This window comes from Lacerta agilis, chromosome 2, assembly GCF_009819535.1.
Source record: "Lacerta agilis isolate rLacAgi1 chromosome 2, rLacAgi1.pri, whole genome shotgun sequence".
Classification (NCBI taxonomy): domain Eukaryota; kingdom Metazoa; phylum Chordata; class Lepidosauria; order Squamata; family Lacertidae; genus Lacerta; species Lacerta agilis.
The window spans coordinates 112,358,558-112,377,362 of NC_046313.1; the positions used below are offsets into that span (position 1 = coordinate 112,358,558).

Here is an 18,805-nt window from a genome sequence, read left to right on the forward strand (position 1 = left end):
GGAAACCCCGCTGCAGGATCAGGCCAGCGATGCCCCCAGATGCTCCAAGCAGGTGCTCTAAACAGGACCCGAGTTCAAGAGCAGCTTTATCTTCACCTTTATTATATTTATTTACCGGTATATCCCGCTTTTTTCCAAGAGTCAAGGTGCCTTACAAAGGGGTTGCCATAGTTATAAATTCTAAAACGCAGGTGGTATTAAGAGGGCAGGAACTGCAAACGTTTCAAAGCTCCTGGTTGAAATCAGAATTAGAAAAAAATAATAAAGTTGCACTTTATTTGTGAAATCGGCTGAGAGGTCCAGCAGCTGTAAAAAGATGTGTTCTTTGAATATGCTCAAATGACAATACCTGACAGAATCTCGAGTTTGGATCCGCTACTTCAGATCAAACAGAGTCCTTTCCAAGTGTGCCTCCCCTCTCTGCACGTTTGACCTCTCAAGGTTTACATCCCACCCAAGCTCTTCCCTCTAGTCTTCTTCCCCTGCTTCTGCCATGGGGAACATGTGACTCTCTCAACAGCTGCAGCCGGTATAGTCAAGACATAGATAATTTTTTATTGATTTTACTCGATAGACATTTATCTCAAGATAACAAAGGAACACAGGTCTTTGAATCATCCAAATAAATCAGAAGGAAGAAGAAGGGGATACACAGATATCAGAGTCCATTCTAACTGTTGTTATTTTTCACAGAGTTCATCTAAAGCGGCTGGTAGTTCCAAAAGTATTGAGGCCTCTTTCAGTTACATATTGCTCCATGTACTTGCACCCGGACCTTGCAATAGTCATCTGAGGCCCAAAGTGGTGGCTCAAGTGGTGCTTGTGGAATCCTCTCCCCAGGGAGGCTCGCCTGGCACCATCTTTACCTATTTTACGCGCCCATTTTAGCTCATTCTGAAGGGCTTTTAAGTACTTGTGACCTCTTCTAGTGAGGAAGGTTCCTCGTATTTGTACACATGTGTTTTGTACGTTCGCATCGGTTTGATTCTTGTAATTGGTATTGATGTTTATGCAGTGTTCTAAGTCGCCTTGAATCACTTTTCTGAGCAAAGTCACTAATTAATAGGAATAATGATGGTGGTGTTAATCCCTCACTGGGGTTCCTGATGGAAGTTGAGGGGAGCAACAACCGGAGGGCTGTTGTTTCCCCATCCCTGAATTAGGAAAAGAGGGGAAAGGCCTGTGGACCAGGGTTGATGAATCTGTGGCTCTCCATATATTATTGGACTGAAGCTTCTACCATCCCTGAACCATTCACCACACCGGCTGAGGCTGATGTGGGTTGAAGTCCAACAACCCTGGTGGGCCATGGGCTACCCAGACCTACTGCAGCCCGCAGACAACCCCCCCCCTTTCCTAGGTCCCCATGTCTTCCTTGGCCAGCTGCTGCCCCTTTCTCCCTAGTTCTCCACCTCCTCTTTCTCCCTAGTTGCTTCTTCCTCTCACTCTTCCACCCCTCTGCAGAGTGACCCTATCAAGCAATAAGCAACCTGCTTGCTGCACCCATCTATAACACGTGCTCCCCCTTCAGCCAATCAAGTGAAATCTAATGAGGAGCATCTTCAGAACAGAGGCTTTCCCATGCTTGGGCCAACGTTACAAGTTCTTCCTTTTTCCTTCCGGGGGTTGGGCCCTTCTACGTTTCCTCAGAGCCTGAAGGGGGGCAGTTCCCCTGATAGGAACCTTTATAGGGTCTCTCGCTTTTACGGGCTCCTTCGTGAGCAGCGACACAGGAGCTGCCACCCACGTTCGTCGCGCGGGCTGCCCAGTTGTGCTTCGTCTTCTCCCCTGTGTGAGTTCTCTCGTGCTCCGTCCGGTTGTAGCTCTGGCTGAAGCTCCGCCAGCAGTACAAACACTTGAATGGCCGCTCCCCGGTGTGCAGCCGCCGGTGCCTGGCGAGCTTTGACTTGCTGAGGAATTTCTTCCCGCAGTCGGGGCACTCATAGAGCTTCTCTCCGGTGTGGAGCCTCTGGTGTGTGCTGAGGGTTCGCTGGTGTATGAAGCTCTTCCCGCACTCGGCGCAGCGGAAGGGCATCCCCGCCTTGTGCAGCCGCTCGCGCCTGCAGTGGCCTGGCGCACGGAGCTTGAAAGCTCTCTCAGGAAGCGCAGCAAACATCTTTTGTTTGGGCTGTGGCAGATTTTCGCTGGGCGCCTTACCCTCCACCCCACAGGTAGTGGATTGGCCTGTCCTTCTCTTCAGGGCATTTCCTTCCTGCCATTTCCTGCGCTGACCCTCAGATGCCTCCCCACTTTTTTCAGCCCGAGCCATGGTGTTCTCAGTCGCCAATCTTGAAACGACTGCTGTTGTTTCAGATTGCTCCAAAACGCCTCGGTGATTTTCTTCGTTCTCGCTCTTGGGCCAATAACCTGTTAGGGTTGAAAGAAAGGGGTGGAGTCAAGATGGTACCGCTAGGCACATGGAAAGGGAGGAAATGAGGAGAGTCCTATCCATCCCAGCATCCTGTTTCCCATGATGCTCGGCTCACAAGGAGGGCATGAGGAAAACCGCCCTTCCTCCCGCTGTGTGTCCCCAAGAGCTGGTATTTAGAGGTATACTGCCTCCGAGACTGGAGGTTCTACTGCACTGTTGCAGCTCAGAGATATTGAGAGACCTCTCACTGGTAATTTTATCTCACCCTCTGGACCAAGAGGTGAGGAACCCTTGTCAACCCAAGGTCTACGGTCTCCGTAGTGGCTGGGGCCAAAGGCAGAAGTGGGTGGAGCAATGGATACAAAATTTATTTTTTACGGGAGGCGAAGTTTCTATGTGCACTCTCACACACCCCTCTGTCCTCCGTCCAGATGAGCACGCGGGCATCCTTATCAGGGTTCAAGGACAAAGCCCATCTATGCAAAAATATCTGAGTGTATATAAAAAAGGCTGGAATGGGGTGAGGCCTGTGGAAGGTCCCAAGGGCTAGATAGAGATGCTTGGAGGGCTGCATTTGCCCTCCAACCCTGAGTCACAGGGAGGGGTGTGTATGTGGCCTGTCTAGCTCAGCATTCTGATCAACAGTAGTATAGTGTCCAGGTAAAGGGACGTAATAGTACCACTCTATTCTGTCTTGGTCAGACCACACCTGGAATACTGTGTCCAATTTTGGGCACTACAATTTATGAAGGACGTTGACAAGCTGCAATGTGTGCAGAGGAGGGCAACCAAGATGATCAAGGGTCTGGAAACTAAGCCTTGAAGGCATTGGGTATGTTTAGCCTGGAAAAGAGGAGACTGAGAGGAAATGTGATATAGCCATCTTCAAATACCTTAAGAGCTGTCACATGGAAGCTTGTTTTCTCCTGCTCCAGAAGGCAGGACTTGAACCAATGGCTTCAAGTTACAAGAAAGGAGATTCTGACTAAACATATGAAAAAACTTTCTGACACTAAGAGCTGTTCAACAGTGGAATCGTCTCCCTCGGGAGGTTGTGGACTTCTTTGGAGGTCTTTAAGCAGAGGATTGACAGCCATCTGTCAGGAATGCTTTGATGGTGTTTCCTGCTTGGCAGGGGGTTGGACTGGATGGCCCTTGTGGTCTCTTCCAACTCTATGATTCTATTCTATTCTATTCTATTCTATTCTATTCTATTCTATTCTATGTGGATTCTCTGATGACAGTTAAGATTCAACCTGCGACTGAACCTCTGCCTGTAATGCAAGCAGCTGTACAGCTTTTCTCCTGTGTTTATTCTCTGATGTTCAGTGAAATTTGACCCGTGACTGAAGCTTCTCCAGCAAACTCTGCAGGCGTTTTGTCTCTTACCGGTCTGCGTCACCTGGTGGCCTGAGGCTTGGCAGAGCTCCTTGTAGCCTCCTGCACCTGGAATGGATCCGACCGCTCCTGCTCCAGGGAGGCTGATCTGCTGCCACCAAGGCCTACGCTGACTCTCTGAGGCCTTTTCACAAAGTGGAGGAACGTTTTCTCCTCTCCCGGCAGACTCTCTTTCACATGGCCTTATTTGGGTGGAATTTTCCGGCCCACATTTCTCCACCTCCTTGATACACACTCCTCTTTTGTCTGGAGAAATGAGAAAATGAAATACAGAAACTCATTCCCTGGGCACACAGGGCATGGTTTTCCCCAACGGATTTTCCACCATGAACCTACGTTTTATTTCTTGGACGGGATCAGAAGTTTTGAAAGAAATCCACAAGAAGCCACCTTGCACTTTTTGGTCCAACTAGTCTAGAATTACTTAGGCAACTAGCAGCTGCCCAGGGGCCAAATTCAGCCTTCCAGGCCTCTCTGTCTGGAACTCTCCCAAAGCCACAACCTCTCACTAACCTGGCATGGCCCCCTGGATAAGTTTCATGAAGTGCTTTTAACTCTAGAAGTGACTATAAAAATGTTGAGAACATGAGGAGAGCCTACAGCCAGCCAAAGTCAAAGCCATTTAGTTCAGCATCCTGTCATCACCATGGCCAACCAGATAGATGTCCCAACAGGAAACCCAAAAGTATGTTTATACATCCCATATTTCCTTTCATTAGCAAAGACAATCCAGAAGTCAGTTGCTATTGGATCAACCAAAAGACACGGGAGAGGAGGAGATAGAGAGAAAAACAGCGGAAATCATATTTGCTGCTTTTTGGGGTTATACTGCCATTTAAGCTCAATCTTTCTTCAAGCGTACAATAGCATTGATGCAAATTGCTTTGTTTGTGTAATTGTTATTAATATTCAGAACCTTTCCCCATTTTGAATACTGTGTTGATTGGGATTATACGTGGCTTGTTCCATCCTACTTTTAATGGCTTGTACCCCAAGCAGAGCAGAAAACCAAAATGACACTGCTGAAAAAAACCTCGGCCAATTGCAAAAGCCCTTTGAGGAGCCAGTTTTCATCCGGCACCAGAAAGTAGACAGTGACAGGCCTAGGTGGGCCTCTCTAGGGTTGGTATTCCTTGGAGCTGGGGCCAACACCGAGAAGGTTATCCTCCTGGGTGGTGCCTGCCCACTTCAGTCAGCAAGGGCCTCGGCCACTGAAAGGTGCATACAATATATGGCCACCTGAGGGAATTTCACCAAGGCGAGCCACACAGCATCTCAACTGAAGAAGTGTCCATGCACACGAAAGCTCATACCAAGAACAAACTCAGTTGGTCTCTAAGGTGCTACTGGAAAGAATTTTCTATTTTGTTTCGACTATGGCAGACCAACACGGCTACCCACCTGTAACTTCAACTCACCCATTGAGCCGAAGTCTCCTTCATCCACCTCCAGCTTAGCCTCCACCTCCTCAGATGGGATCTGCTTCTGGAAAGGAGCAGAGAACATCCCTTTCAACAGGGAGACGCAAGTGCTGGAAAGGGGAGACATCTTGGGAAGGGAAAGACAAGTCTCCTCAAATCCACTCCCAAGGAGTGAATGAACCGCTTCCTCTTGACCTCTCTCAGGCCAGGGAAGGACTTGAATTACTGAGATGATTTATAGACCACCTTTTGCACAGGCCACAGAATGCTCTGCAATAAAAACAAGGAGATAAGAATACAAAAAGATAACACAGAATGTTAGAAATAGACAAAACAAATTGAAAACACTATTACAGCATGGCTTCCATCCCCAAAGAATCTTGGGAATGGTAGTTTGTTAAGGAGACTGAGTTTTGCATGGAGACCCTTATTCCGCTCACAGAGCTAAAATTTCCACAATTCCTCGTGAGGAGGATTTGATTGTTAAACCACTCTGGGAACTGCAGCTCCGTGAAAGGAAAAGGGTTTCCACACAAATCTCAGCCCCCTTAAACCATGCACCTCTTTGTGGGTGTTTTGGAGGAATGTCATGGGCTGTTTGCACAATGCAGAAGGGTCACTCTGACATCACACAGCTGGCACATCGATAACGGATCATCTCAGGCTAAAAATGGCCTCACCTCCTTTCCCTGCTTTCGTGTTTCCTCTTGCAGCTGCAGGAACCCCTCTGCCAGGGCCACCGCCTGGGAGCAGGTCTCCGGGCCGCACTCCCTCACCCAGCTTTGGATCTCCATTGGCAGAACGGTCAGGAGCTGCTCCAGGATCAGCAGCTCCAGGATCTGCTCCTTCGTGTGCCTCTCGACTTTCAGCCACCGGGAGCAAAGCTCCTGGAGTTGGCTGTAGGCCCCTCTGGGCCCCTCAGCCTCCTGGTAGCAGAAGCCCCTGAAGTCCTGACGCACCTCCTCCCTCCTCATGGCCTCCTTTCGCAAGATGGCCACCTTCACTTTCCCATAATCCTCCTTGTCTCCAGCCTTCAGGCTGCTGAAGGCCTGTTCGGCTTCTCCACTGAGGGCCGGCAGGAGTTGGGCTGCCCACTCTTCCTTGGGCCACCGGCAGGCTTCGGCCACTTTCTCGAAGGAGGCCAGGAAAGATTTTGTGTCATCCCATGGGGATGGCTCCTCTGGCAATGGTGCGGTTCTCCATTGAGATTGTTGGGACTCCACCATCTTCAAGAAGTCCTGCCACTGAGATTCCCACTGCTGGTGCAGCACATCTCCTGGTTCCTGTTTAACCTGCTGCGCTGGTGCCCTTTGAACAAATCCCCCAATTCTCCCTTCAGAGAGCACTGTCGAGGACTTTCCCGCTCCTACCACCTTGTCCCCTGCTTTGGGAATTGCTGGGCCATGCTCCTGAATTTTGAACCCCGGCTGCATCCACTTCTCCAGGGCTGCCTGGAACTGGAGGCTGAATCCCACTGTGGCCGTCTGTTCGGCAGCCATTTTGTTTCCAGCAAAGGGCCCTCGTGTCCCAGTGCAGAGATGGACTCCTGTTTGCAGCAAATGGCGCTTCTTGGATTGCGAAGTGGCTTTCTGTTCTTTTGTCGGTCTCTAGTGCTTGAGAATGGCGTTAAGAGGACACCTTTGAAAAGAGAAAACAGGGTTTCAGGAACCGAGAAAGAAAATGCACTATTGTTTGGGAACCTGTGGCCATCCTGATGTCACTAGACCACAAGTGCCATCACCACACTGGCTGGAGCTGATGGGAGTTTGAGTCTCCCAAAACACATGGACACACACAGCAGGTTCCCCACCTCTGAAATACACAAATCCAAAGGGCCAGCCCTACCATTGGGTTTCTTAATTCATTTGTGATCATATTGTTTTGACCGTAACAAATCCTGTAAACGGCTTGAATATTCCAAAAATAAAAGCAAACGTGTGATTCGAACTCGTTTCTCTTGACACCAGATACCCAGAGCAGGGAAAGCCTTGCTTGGCGAGTGGCCATCCTGAGATTTAAATCCTTTCCCTGGAGAACCAATGTGGTGTGTGGTGTGGTTAAATGTATGGACTAGGACCTCATTAACCAGGGTTCGAATCCCCACTCTGCCACGAAGCTCACTGGTGACCCTGGGCCAGTCACTGCCTCCCAGCCTAGCCTGCTTCACAGGGATGTTGTGAGGATAAAATGGGGAGGAGGAATATTAGGTGTGCCACCTTCAGCTCCTTGGGGAAAAAATATAACTAATAAACAACAACAATATAGTAAGTCAAACATGAAACCTTTCTCTCTCTGCACTTTTTCCAAATCAGTAAAAACAAACAAACAACCGAGGCTCTTATGATGCCCCATTCCTGACACTCATACAAGCATTTACTGGGGAAAAGACGCTGTGATTGCAGTCAATGGGGCTTACTCCCATCCCATGCAAGCGTACAAGGGAATTGAAAGCTTAGGGGTCTTCTTCCCCGCCCCAAAACAACTCTGATCTCCCTCCCAGCAACCTGACACTCACCTGACACTGCCCTGGAGGAGGGCTCTGCAGCTGCAAAACGACCACTTCAGTCCAGGAGAGATGGTGTACTGTACATACATATATATTTATACTGTATATATTAAAAGCTGTTTCCGTGGGCGGGATCAGAGCAGGAAGGGGTTTGCCTACATTATTTGCATAGACATTTAAAAAAACAAACCCAAACACCCCCTCATCTCTATGATTACTTGTGCTCTGTTTTGTTTGTTTGTTTTACCTTTCTGCCGTTCAGATTCACTTGTACAAAAAGGGCTTTTCTTTTTCTTCTCCCGCCCCCGATTCTTACTTTCTACATAAATTTGCACGCGCAGGTGGTGCTTAGAAACAGTATCATCTTTTTTAGTCTCGCAAAGGCTCCTGGGAAATGTAGTCCTCTGCTAAGAAGAAACTTTCAGGCGGGGGTGGGATGGGGGAAAACTAGTTTTAAATTTAAAAAAAAACAAAAAACACACACGCACAGTTGTGGTCTAGCTTCCCTTCCCAAGAAATGGCAGGGGCTCTTCAACGCTTGCCTTACTCAGAGTAGACCGATTGATGCGTGGGATGTGTCAGTCAACTCCAACATTCCAAGAAGGACCAACTGTCATCTCTGTGTCAGTTTGTTTGGACCGTTGAACAGTTAAGCTGCTGCTGCTGCTAGATGCTATGAAGGAGTTGTTAAGGCTCACTAATATGTAACATATAGTTTATTTTGTAACCTAAGTATGAATCTGAAAGTAAACTACTTTGTTTTATTATAACAGATTCATGTGTATTGTTTTTAAGAGGGATAAAAGGGATTCGCAACTAAGAAAGACTCTTAACGAGTCAGCAAGCCGTTTTGCTGCTGTGCAGACCTCAGTAAGGAAACGTTTGACTCTGCAACTAAACTAAACTGTATTATAAACGTTCCTACATGAAGTGAATGGGCACACCACTAATAATAATAATAATAATAATATAATAATAATAATAATAATAATAATAATAATAATAATAATAATGTTGTTCAGTCGTTCAGTCGTGTCCGACTCTTCGTGACCCCATGGACCAGAGCACGCCAGGCACGCCTATCTTTCACTGCCTCTCGCAGTTTGGCCAAACTCATGTTAGTAGCTTCGAGAACACTGTCCAACCATCTCATCCTCTGTCGTCCCCTTCTCCTTGTGCCCTCCATCTTTCCCAACATCAGGGTCTTTTCCAGGGAGTCTTCTCTTCTCATGAGGTGGCCAAAGTACTGGAGCCTCAACTTCAGGATCTGTCCTTCTAGTGAGCACTCAGGGCCGATTTCCTTGAGAATGGATAGGTTTGATCTTTTTGCAGTCCATGGGACTCTCAAGAGTCTCCTCCAGCACCATAATTCAAAAGCGTCAATTCTTCGGCGATCAGCCTTCTTTATGGTCCAGCTCTCACTTCCGTACATTACTACTGGGAAAACCATAGCTTTAACTATACGGACCTTTGTCGGCAGGGTGATGTATTTGCTTTTTAAGATGCTGTCTAGGTTTGTCATTGCTTTTCTCCCAAGAAGCAGGTGTCGTCTAATTTCGTGACTGCTATATTATTATTATTATTATTATTATTATTATTATTATTATGTAACAACAACAACAACAACAACAACTTTATTTGCATAGCCAGCAGCCATTGCAACAGAAGATACACAATGTGCAGTTTAAAAACAATAGTGGGTAAAAAGATCGGTCAAATGGTTATGACTGTCGTTCAAATAGTGGCCCTTAATCTCATTGCGCCCTCAATAAATCTAGCAACGTTTGTTGCTGTCAGCTCATTTTGATCAGATAAGAGGAAGAACAACGTATTCACAGATGGACGGCCTGGGATAGTGAGTAAGAGTGGAGTAATAAATTTGGACCTCAGATCTTTATAGAGGGAGCATGACAGGAGGACATGATCCACTGCTTCCAAGTTGCCGTGAGCAGCACACCACTAACTTAGGCCCATTGATTTCAATGGGTCTGCCCTGCATTGGACTTTTTGTTGAATGCAACCCAGTGTGCTTCTGGGAGCATATTTTTATTTGTTTCTAGAAGACTGCACTTGGAATACTGTATACAGTTCTGGTCACCTCAACTCAAAAAGGATATTGCACAGCTGAGAAAAAAACAGGCAGCTCCCATGTGAGGAAAAGGCTGCAACGTTTGGGGCTTTTTAGTTAGGGAAAAGGCAAGTAAAGGAAGACACGATAAGAGGCAAATAAAATTGTGCAAGTGAATAAAGTTTTTCTCCTCTCTTAATACTAGAACTCGAGGACATCCAGCGATGCTGAACATTGGGAGAATCAGGACAGACCAAAGAAAGGGCTTCTTCCCACAGCACATAGTTTAAAAACTCTATGATTCTATGATTCAGCCCTTAGGGACACCCCCTAACCTGATCCAGGTTTTTCCCAACCTGGACAGCTTCAAGAGAGGACTGAGCAAGTTCACAGAGGCTACTAGCCAGGATAGCTCTGCTTTGCCTCCATGGCTGGAGGCAGCAATGCTTCTGAATACCAGTTGCTGGAAACCAAAAGAGGGGGGAAGGGCTATTGTGCTTGAATCCTGCTTGCTGGTTTTCCACAGGTCGGCCCCTGTGAGAACAGGATGCCAGACTAGATGAGCCTTTGGTCTGATCCAGAAGACTCCTCTTACGTTCTAAAGTGATAACATACCGTATTTTTCGCTCCATAGGACGCACTGGACCATAGGGCGCACCTCATTTTCAGAGGAGGAAACAAGAAAAAAAAATATTTTTCTGGTTTTCCTCCTCTAAAAGCCCTGTTTTGTTTTGTTTTGCTTTTTTTGAGGATCAGCTAAAAGTTTTGCAGCTTTTTTGCAAAGGGAAAAGCCCTGGCTTTTTTGAGGATCAGCTAAAAGTTTTGCAGCTTTTTTGCAAAGGCAAAAGGCCTTTTTTAAGGATCAGCTAAAAGTTTTGCAGCTTTTTTTGCAAAGGGAAAAGCCCTGGGGTTTTTTTGGGGGGGGGGTTGAGGATCAGCTAAAGGTTTTGCAGCTTTTTTTGCAAAGGGGGAAAAGCAAAGCTCCTTTTGCAAAGGGGGAAAAGCAAAGAGGAAAAGCCCCATTTTTATGGGGTTTAACTCACATTTCTGAAAAATCTTAAGGAAAGGGAGCCTTTCTACTGTTGCCAGACAGATAATCTAATCAGCCAGTCACATGTCCTGGGGAAAAAAACAACCTCCCTCTGCAGCACATTCAACAAAGGAGGGCGGGGCTGAAAGGGAGCCGGGACTTATCTCTCTCCCGATCTCTTGCTGATCAGCTGCTGAGCGGGGTCCTTTCAACACTCCCTTTTCTCTTTGTAAATTAAATAGCACAATCTGCTTTTGGCCCCTGGGCAATTCAGCTCCAGGGACCACCATTCGCTCCATAAGACGCACAGGTATTTCCCCTTACTTTTTAGGAGGAAAAAAGTGCGTCTTATGGAGCGAAAAATACGGTAATCAAAATCATAATTTGTTGTTGTTGTTTACTTATACCCTGCCCAGCTAGGCCTCCCCAGCCACTCTAGGCAGCTACCAACATAATATTAAAAACTCATAGCAGGGTCCTTTCCAAATCTACTATTCTGTGATTCTCTGAAAATGTTTCGAACAAAAATGCTTTGTTTGTCTTCATATGCCTCCATGAGGTGTCTGGAGGGCGGCAACACGAAAGCAGGTCCTTTTCAGCAGTGGCTCCCCATTTGTGGACTGCTCTCCCCAGGGAGGCTCTCCTGGTGTTTTCATTAACTATCTTTAGGCGCCAGGCAAAAAGATTCCTCTTCTCCCAGGGGGATTACTGGTTTGTTTGTTGTTTTGTTTGTTACTATGTTTTGTGTTTTTGTGTTCTTATATGTAAAATGCCCTGTGGTCCTCAGATGAAGGGTGTTATTGAAATTTGATGAAGTAATAGATATACAATAATGCCTGCTACAAAAACAAACAAACAATTACCCTTACAAAAGAGCAATTTATTTAAATCTAACACTATATGTTGCAGAAACATGCTGGTCATTGAGGCAGTCCCTAAGAAGGCTACATTCTCTATTTATGGGATTTGTGACAACCATTGCGGGTTTGCTTTTATTTTTATTTTTTTTAATAAAAAAAATATTTTATTAAAATACCCCCTAGTTCTGATATTCAAGTGTGTATGTGCCAATGCTTTCATAGCCCAAATGGAACGGCAGGCCCTCAAAATGAAAGCCGCGGAAGCCCCGTTGGACGTTTGGCTTCCAAAAATATTTCGCAAAGTGGAACAGTCACTTCCAGGTTTTGGGAGCCAAAATGTTCAACTTGCAAGGAGTTCGGGATCCAAGGTACGAATGTACAGTACTACTTATGATCCAGACCATGACACTCCTTGTGCTGATGTGAACGACGTTTGCCATTTTATCCATCGCATGGAGCAACTGATGGATGCTCAGCTTGCCGTCTGAAACCCCTGGAGCTTCCTCATGTGGATGTGAAATCCATTTTTAGCTGGGGACCTTTACCGTGGAGCACAAGCTTTGGGATCTTCCATTTTATCAACCTACAATGCACCTGCAGCAAACACCATCAAGATCAATCCAGACATGGATTGCGGGGCACATACAGCCTCGCTTGTGTCCCCTGCCATCTAGACACGCACAGTTTTGATGTTCCTCCCTTGCCATCAGAAATGTGGCTTCTTATTTCCATGCGTCCTCTCGTGCTTGAGAAGATGCACGGCCTGGCGGAACTTCCTCCCGCAGACGGGGCACAGATATGGTTTCTCTCCCGTGTGGATTCTCTGGTGTCTAAGAAGGTGTGACCGACAGCTGGAGTTGTGGCCGCACTCCAAACACCTGAACCGATTCGTCCTCTTGCGGCCATTAAGGCTCGGCTTTGGACGGCTGCCCCGCTCACACTTCTCACACTGATACATTTTCCTCCCTGCGCCTGCCGTCTTTGCCTTGGGTCTCCGACGTTCCGACACCACCGGGCTGAACGTCTTCCCGCAGTCCAAACACTTGTGCAGCCTCACTCCCGTGTGGGCTCCCATGTGTCTGTTAAGGGTGGATCTGCGAGTGAAGCTTTTCCCGCAGACGGAGCACACTGCCCTTCCCGCTCCTTGGTGTCCCGCTTTTGGGACTGTGAATTTGAAGTGAAGCTCTTCTTCCACGGGCTTATCCCTCCAAGTCACTGTTGTTCTTCCTTCTCTCCTCTTTTCATCACCTTGCTTCTCCTCTCCACACACTTCGTTTCCTTCCGACGGGACCCAAAGCAGCTCACCGTCATCCTGAATTGTCCACACAGGACCTGCTGGAATGAAAGACAGAGAATCATAGAATTACCTCCTGCAATGCAGGAATTCTTAACCAACATGGGACTCAAACCCACGACCCTGGGATTAAGAGTCTCATGATCTGAGATGAGGAATTACACCGACAATCCCCCCCATTTAGACCAAATTAATGGCCTTTTAGGCTTCCTCCACATGAATAGGAGTTCACTTTTTGAATAATAAGAATTATATGTCATGGGGGGGGGAGCACCAGGATTTTAGAGATGCTTAGGTAGGGCTAGGCCAAAAAAAGTTTGGGAACCACCAACTTAAAAGAAGAAACAAAATAGAAAATTATTTCCAGTAGCACCTTAGAGACCAACTGAGTCTCCAAGAAATTAAAAGAAGAAAAGTCACTTGAGCCAGGGACTGTCCACATATATATTGGCCTATTCCGACCTGTTTTTCTGAAAACAGACTGCACAGAAAAAGCAATTTGGTTCCAAAAAATTCATTCCGATTGCGCGGATAAAAGATAACAGATAGAATTCTACAGGATGGGGTAGTGGTGTGTGAAAACAGCCCAGATCCAAGGACCCCAGATGGTGGAGACATCAGGCGCCATCCTGGCTTCCAGGCTTCTTTGCTTGGTCGCAAGTGGTTGAAAGCAAAATGTGCCCGGCGCCTGGCTAATTTTGAACACTGGTGCAAACCGACCAGTGGCAGGGCAGAAAGGGTTAAGGACTAGCAGGCTCACATTCGTGATCCAGTTCCACACACCTGCTTTAAAATTTACACACCTGCTGTTGTGATTCTGGGAGACTTTGCGGCTATTTCCCCCGCTTGGCCTCTTGGTCCAGCCGTCACCCCGTCTTTGTGAACTCTCTGGTGTTTCACGAGGGTGTCCCTCCGAGTGAAGCCCTGCCCACAAACCGCACACCAGTGGGACTTCTGTTCCGTGTGGAGCTTCTGATGCCGATTGAGATTCGGTCTCCGTGTGAAGCTACGTCCGCAGACTGTGCATATGTAGAGCTTGGGCTCTGTGGGTGTTCTCTGGTATTCAGGGTCTTGCCTCTGGGTCACGCTCCTCTGGGAGAATGTGCTCCTCCTCTCCCGTGTCCCCAGAGGTGGGACTGAGAGTTCAGGGAGCTGTTCACAAGCAGCCGCCGTCACGGATCTCTCCTGCCAGCTTTCCTCATGCTGCTCCGCTATACCGAGAACCCCGAAGCTGACCTCCAGCTCCTCTCTTCCCACGTCATTCTCGTTTCTCAGTTCATTGCTTCCTGGAACGGAGGGGGATTGGGGTAAGCAGGGAAAATGGGCGGGGGAAACCCTGCCCCAAATGTCGTTGTCACCCGTCTGTCTCGAGACAATGGAGTGCGCTTCCCGGGGTGAAGTATAACATTTCCAAGCACAATTCCAAGTGTTGGTGCTGACCTTTAAAGCCCTAAACAGCCTCAGCCCAGTATACCTGAAGGAGCGTCTCCACCCCCATCATTCAGCCCAGACACTGAGATCCAGCGCCGAGGGCCTTCTGGCGGTTCCCTCACTGCGAGAAGCAAAGCTACAGGGAACCAGGCAGAGGGCCTTCTCAGCAGTGGCACCTGCCCTGTGGAACGCCCTCCCATCAGATGTCAATGAAATAAACAACTATCTGACTTTTAGAAGACATCTGAAGGCTGCCCTGTTTAGGTAAGTTTTTAACGTTTGATGATTTATCACATTATGATTATGATTATGATTATTTTATTTATTTTGTTGGGAGCCGCCTAGAGTGGCTGGGGAAACATAGCCAGATGGGCAGGGTATAAATAAATAATAATAATAATAATAATAATAATAATAATTATTATTATTATTACTACTACTACAAAATAAAAAAAAATCCTTCCAGTAGCACCTTAGAGACCAACTAAGTTTGTTCTTGGTATGAGCTACTGGAAAGATTTATTTATTTATTTATTTATTTTTTGTTTTGACTATGGCAGATCAACACGGCTACCTACCTGTAACTACTACTACTACTACTACTACTACTACTACTATTATTATTATTATTAGTTTGCACTAGCAGCACCTCTCCGGGGTGCAAGCCTGGGCAGTGTGTATGGGGATCCTGGGCTGCCCAGACAACAAGACCTCTCTCTCAGCCTTGCTGAGGATAGCAGAGCAATACGTTTGGCCCCAGCCTGGCTGCAGAAGTGGCTGGAAGGAGGCGTAGACAGCACTATCCAACTATCTTAGGGAATCCACTCTGGATTTGGGTAGGGTTTGCTCCATAGCCTTTTATTCTCCTGAAGATATCCCACAAGGCAGCACAGGTTCAGGATCAGAGTTTTCCTTCCCAGGCTGCCCCCCATTTCCCTCTACAGCACATGCAGAAATCACCACCTTCTTAATCACTGGACCCACTTTTGGTTGCATCTGCTCAAATCGCTGGAGCCTGTCTTCATGTGCAGGGGAAGTCCCTAACTCACCGAGGGTTTGAGACCCACCTGGTTTAGCCGGCTAGTCGAATCCGTTTCCTGGGATTGTGGCCACTGTCACATGGTGACAGCTTCTAGGAGCAACAGATGAAAGTGAGCCGAGCGCAGGTAAGGACCAAAGGTGGACAAACTACCCCAGAAGGAGCTGGGGAGAACTGAGCCTCCCCTCAAATGCCCCCTTTTCGAGTCTTATACTGGCTGGGTCCTGACTGAACCAGGATGCGGGAAGATGTGCCGGTGAATCTCTGGCTAAGCTGAGGATAGGCAGTAAACCGGAATACCCTGGCTCAGCCGGACATCCAATGGATCTTGACGCCGCTCATTTCAGGAGATCTTGCTACGGGATTTCTCCCTTGATCTCTGCTGCTCCAGGCGGCAGACTGGTAGGAATGGTGGAAATTGCAAGGAGGCAGCTTTTGGCTAAATGTTTTCTGGCAGTAAGGGCTGCTTGAAAGTGGAGCAGAAAGCCTTGGTGGTGTGCAGGTGGGGTTCTCCTTCTCTGGAGGTGTAGAGCAGGGGTAGGCAACCTATGGCCCAGGGGCCAGATGCAGCCCAATTGCCTTCTCAATCTGGCCTGCGGATGGTCCAGGAATCAGCATGTTTTTACATGAGTAGAATGTGTCCTTTTATTTAAAATGCATCTCTGGGTTATTTGTGGGGCCTGCCTGGTGTTTTTACACGAGTAGAATGTGTCCTTTTATTTAGAATGCATCTCTGGGTTATTTGTGGGGCCTGCCTGGTGTATTTACATGAGTAGAATGTGTGCTTTTATTTAAAATGCATCTCTGGGTTATTTGTGTGGCCTGCCTGGTGTATTTACATGAGTAGAATGTGTCCTTTTATTTAAAATGCACCTCTGGGTTATTTGTGGGGCCTGCCTGGTGTATTTACATGAGTAGAATGTGTCCTTTTATTTAAAATGCACCTCTGGGTTATTTGTGGGGCCTGCCTGGTGTTTTTACACGAGTAGAATGTGTGCTTTTATTTAAAATGCACCTCTGGGTTATTTGTGGGGCATAGGAATTCATTCATTCCTCCCTTCCCCCCCCCCCAAAAAAAATATAGTCCAGCCCACCACATGGTCTGAGGGACAGTGGACCTGCCCACAGCTGAAAAAGGTTGCTGACCCCTGGTGTAGAGGCTGGGCAAGGATCTGTCAGGGATGCTGTGGTCACATTCTGAATTACACATGCAGGGGGTTTAACTGGATGGGCTCTGTGAGCTTCCACTCCCTGCTCTAATTCTGCCACTTGACAAAATACCTTCCTAGTACAGCAAGCATTTTTAAGTCAGCTTTCTGCTTCTGGGATGAAGTTCAATTGCTTCTATCAAACAAATTTCTAACCATTGCCTATACAGGTGAAACTCAAAAAATTTGAATATTGTGGAAAATTCCATTTATGTAAGCAATTGTTTTCATTAGCTACTGGAGTTTAATATATGAGATAGACTAGTGACATGCAAAGCGAGATATGTCAAGCCCTTATTTGTTAAAATTGTGATATTTTGGTGTTCAGCTGATGAAAACCCCAAAGTTGAAATTGTTAATTTGGGGTTCTCACCAGGTGTACGCCATAATCATCACAATTATAACAAACAAAGGCTTGACATATCTCGCTTTGCATGTCATGAGTCTATCTCATATATTAGTTTCACCTTTTAAGTTGAATTACTGAAAGAAATGAACCTTTCCACGATATTCTAATTTTTCGAGTTTCACCTGTATATACAGATTTTTTTAAAAAAACAGCTGGCACAACTGCATATATGAAAACCAATCGTAAGGTAAGGAACAGCACTCAGCATTGGAAATAGAGGGAGCTATTCCATACCTAGAAAGCCAGCATTCTGGCTGCTCTCCTTGTTCATCTCCTCGCAGAATTCTGGAGCAGCCTCATCCTCTTCAGAGAGGCTTACAACCACTTCTGCCAAAGTTCCTAGAGCCTAGAACAGAGTGGAAAGAGAGAAGAGGCTAGGAGCAAAAAGGATCTGTTGAAGGATCTCATTCCTCCATCCATGTTCTATCGCCAATTCTGCATCCCGCCAAACCTTTTAGGAGAGAGGAGAGGAGCCTTCTATGCCTGGTGGGCCTGATCCTTAACTGCCCAGGCCTGGCAGGCGAAACCTGAAAGGTCAATCCCCTGCCATCACTGGGCACAGCCCCACGCCGCTCTCCTAACCTCAAAAATCCAGAAGTCCAACAGCCCTGAGTGGCTCTTTGCAAAGGGGCTTTTAAACAGCCCTGTGTGAATTTTGGAACCTCCCATTTTCAATGGCTCAAAAAGTAGCACAGGGATGGAGGAGCGGTTTCCACTGAAATTGCAGCTAAAATGAAAATAACCCACTCCATTTTAACACACGTCCCACTGCCCATCATGGGAGCACTTCTTGCTCCAGCAAAGAACAATTGGGTGTTTGCCTTAAAGTTTCCAATTGTTCCTTTGAAGCCCCTCCATTATACATGACATCAAGTAGAGGGTGGGTGGGTTTGGCTTGCCCAAAATGGCCTTGCAAGCCAAATGGGGATGACCAGTGGACCAGAGGTTCCCCAGCTCCTTCGCCTCACCTGTCCTTCCCATCCTTCAGCCTTTCGCTGTCTCATCAGGAAATCCTCAGCCAGGACCACAGCCTGGGAGCAGGTTGCCGGACTACCATCTCGGACCCAGCTCTGCATTGCCGGTGGCAAGACTGCCAAGAACTGCTCCAGGATCACCAGCTCCAGAATCTGCTCCTTGGTGCGCTTCTCTGGCTTCAGCCACTCACGGCACAGCTCATGGAGACGGTCACAGAGCTCTCCGGGTCCCTCAGCCTCCTGGTAGCAGAAAAGCCGGAAGCGCTGGCGCTGTGTCTCTGTCCCAGCGGCACCCTTGCTTGAGATCCCTTTGCCCACTTTAAAGCCATCTCCCCTTTTGCCAGAGTCCAGATCCTCTGAGGTTTTGGGAGCTCCTCCTTTGAGGCCTGGCCAAAGACCAATCGCCACGTCTCCACAAGGTCCCAAATCAGCTACTGTTTTGGAAGGGATCAGGGAAGATTTGGTAACTTCCCAGCGCATGGTCTTTGGAGACTCTGGGCTCTCCGAGTGAGGGGTGTTCACCGCCTTCAGGAACTCCTGCCATTGGACTTCCCAGCTGTGGGCCAATCCCTCCTCAGCTTCCAGCCCCCCTGGTCTCGGCACGGCCCAACTGGCAAACTCTCCAATCGTCCCAACCTGGGCAATGCAGAGAGTCCTTGCTCCATTCTTCATTGCTTCCAGATCCCCAGGATTGACCACCTCAGCTGCTGCCTGTTCTCCTGACATCTTTACCGCTGACAAATCTTGAAAACAGTTCCCAAGCGCATAATATTTTTTTTAAAAAGAAAAAACGGAG

At 47.4% G+C, this 18,805-nt stretch overlaps 2 protein-coding genes across 2 annotated transcripts; both read right to left on the reverse strand.

The window, feature by feature from the left end:
- Positions 1–571: 571 nt before the first annotated feature.
- Positions 572–6,815, reverse strand: LOC117042683 (zinc finger and SCAN domain-containing protein 21-like). The gene is made up of 4 exons (XM_033142283.1): positions 5,871–6,815; positions 5,188–5,254; positions 3,761–4,015; positions 572–2,367 (listed from the first exon to the last, which is right to left on the reverse strand). The coding sequence occupies exons 1-4, from the start codon at positions 6,687–6,689 to the stop codon at positions 1,637–1,639; spliced, it is 1,872 nt and encodes a 623-aa protein (XP_032998174.1). The 5' UTR covers positions 6,690–6,815; the 3' UTR covers positions 572–1,636.
- A 5,171-nt stretch (positions 6,816–11,986) lies between these two features.
- On the reverse strand, positions 11,987–18,757 carry LOC117042674 (zinc finger protein 202-like). Its single transcript, XM_033142266.1, has 4 exons — positions 18,004–18,757; positions 17,270–17,381; positions 13,752–14,234; positions 11,987–12,989 (listed from the first exon to the last, which is right to left on the reverse strand). Exons 1-4 carry the CDS (start codon positions 18,733–18,735, stop codon positions 12,361–12,363), a joined length of 1,956 nt encoding a protein of 651 aa, XP_032998157.1. The 5' UTR covers positions 18,736–18,757; the 3' UTR covers positions 11,987–12,360.
- Positions 18,758–18,805: the final 48 nt, after the last annotated feature.

Bases quoted from the DNA above. Each gene is read 5' to 3' on its own strand.
- LOC117042683 (XM_033142283.1), bottom strand. From the start codon at position 6,689: ATGGCTGCCGAACAGACGGCCACAGTGGGATTCAGCCTCCAGTTCCAG. The intron at 5,255-5,870 runs GTGAGGCCATTT...GCTCCTTTCCAG, and splicing joins CACGAAAGCAGGGAAAGGAG to AAGCAGATCCCATCTGAGGA. The intron at 2,368-3,760 runs GTAAGAGACAAA...CAACCCTAACAG, and splicing joins CCACCAGGTGACGCAGACCG to GTTATTGGCCCAAGAGCGAG.
- LOC117042674 (XM_033142266.1), bottom strand. From the start codon at position 18,735: ATGTCAGGAGAACAGGCAGCAGCTGAGGTGGTCAATCCTGGGGATCTG. The intron at 14,235-17,269 runs GTATGGAATAGC...CCTCCGTTCCAG, and splicing joins CCAGAATGCTGGCTTTCTAG to GAAGCAATGAACTGAGAAAC. The intron at 12,990-13,751 runs GTGTGTAAATTT...CTTTCATTCCAG, and splicing joins TCCCAGAATCACAACAGCAG to CAGGTCCTGTGTGGACAATT.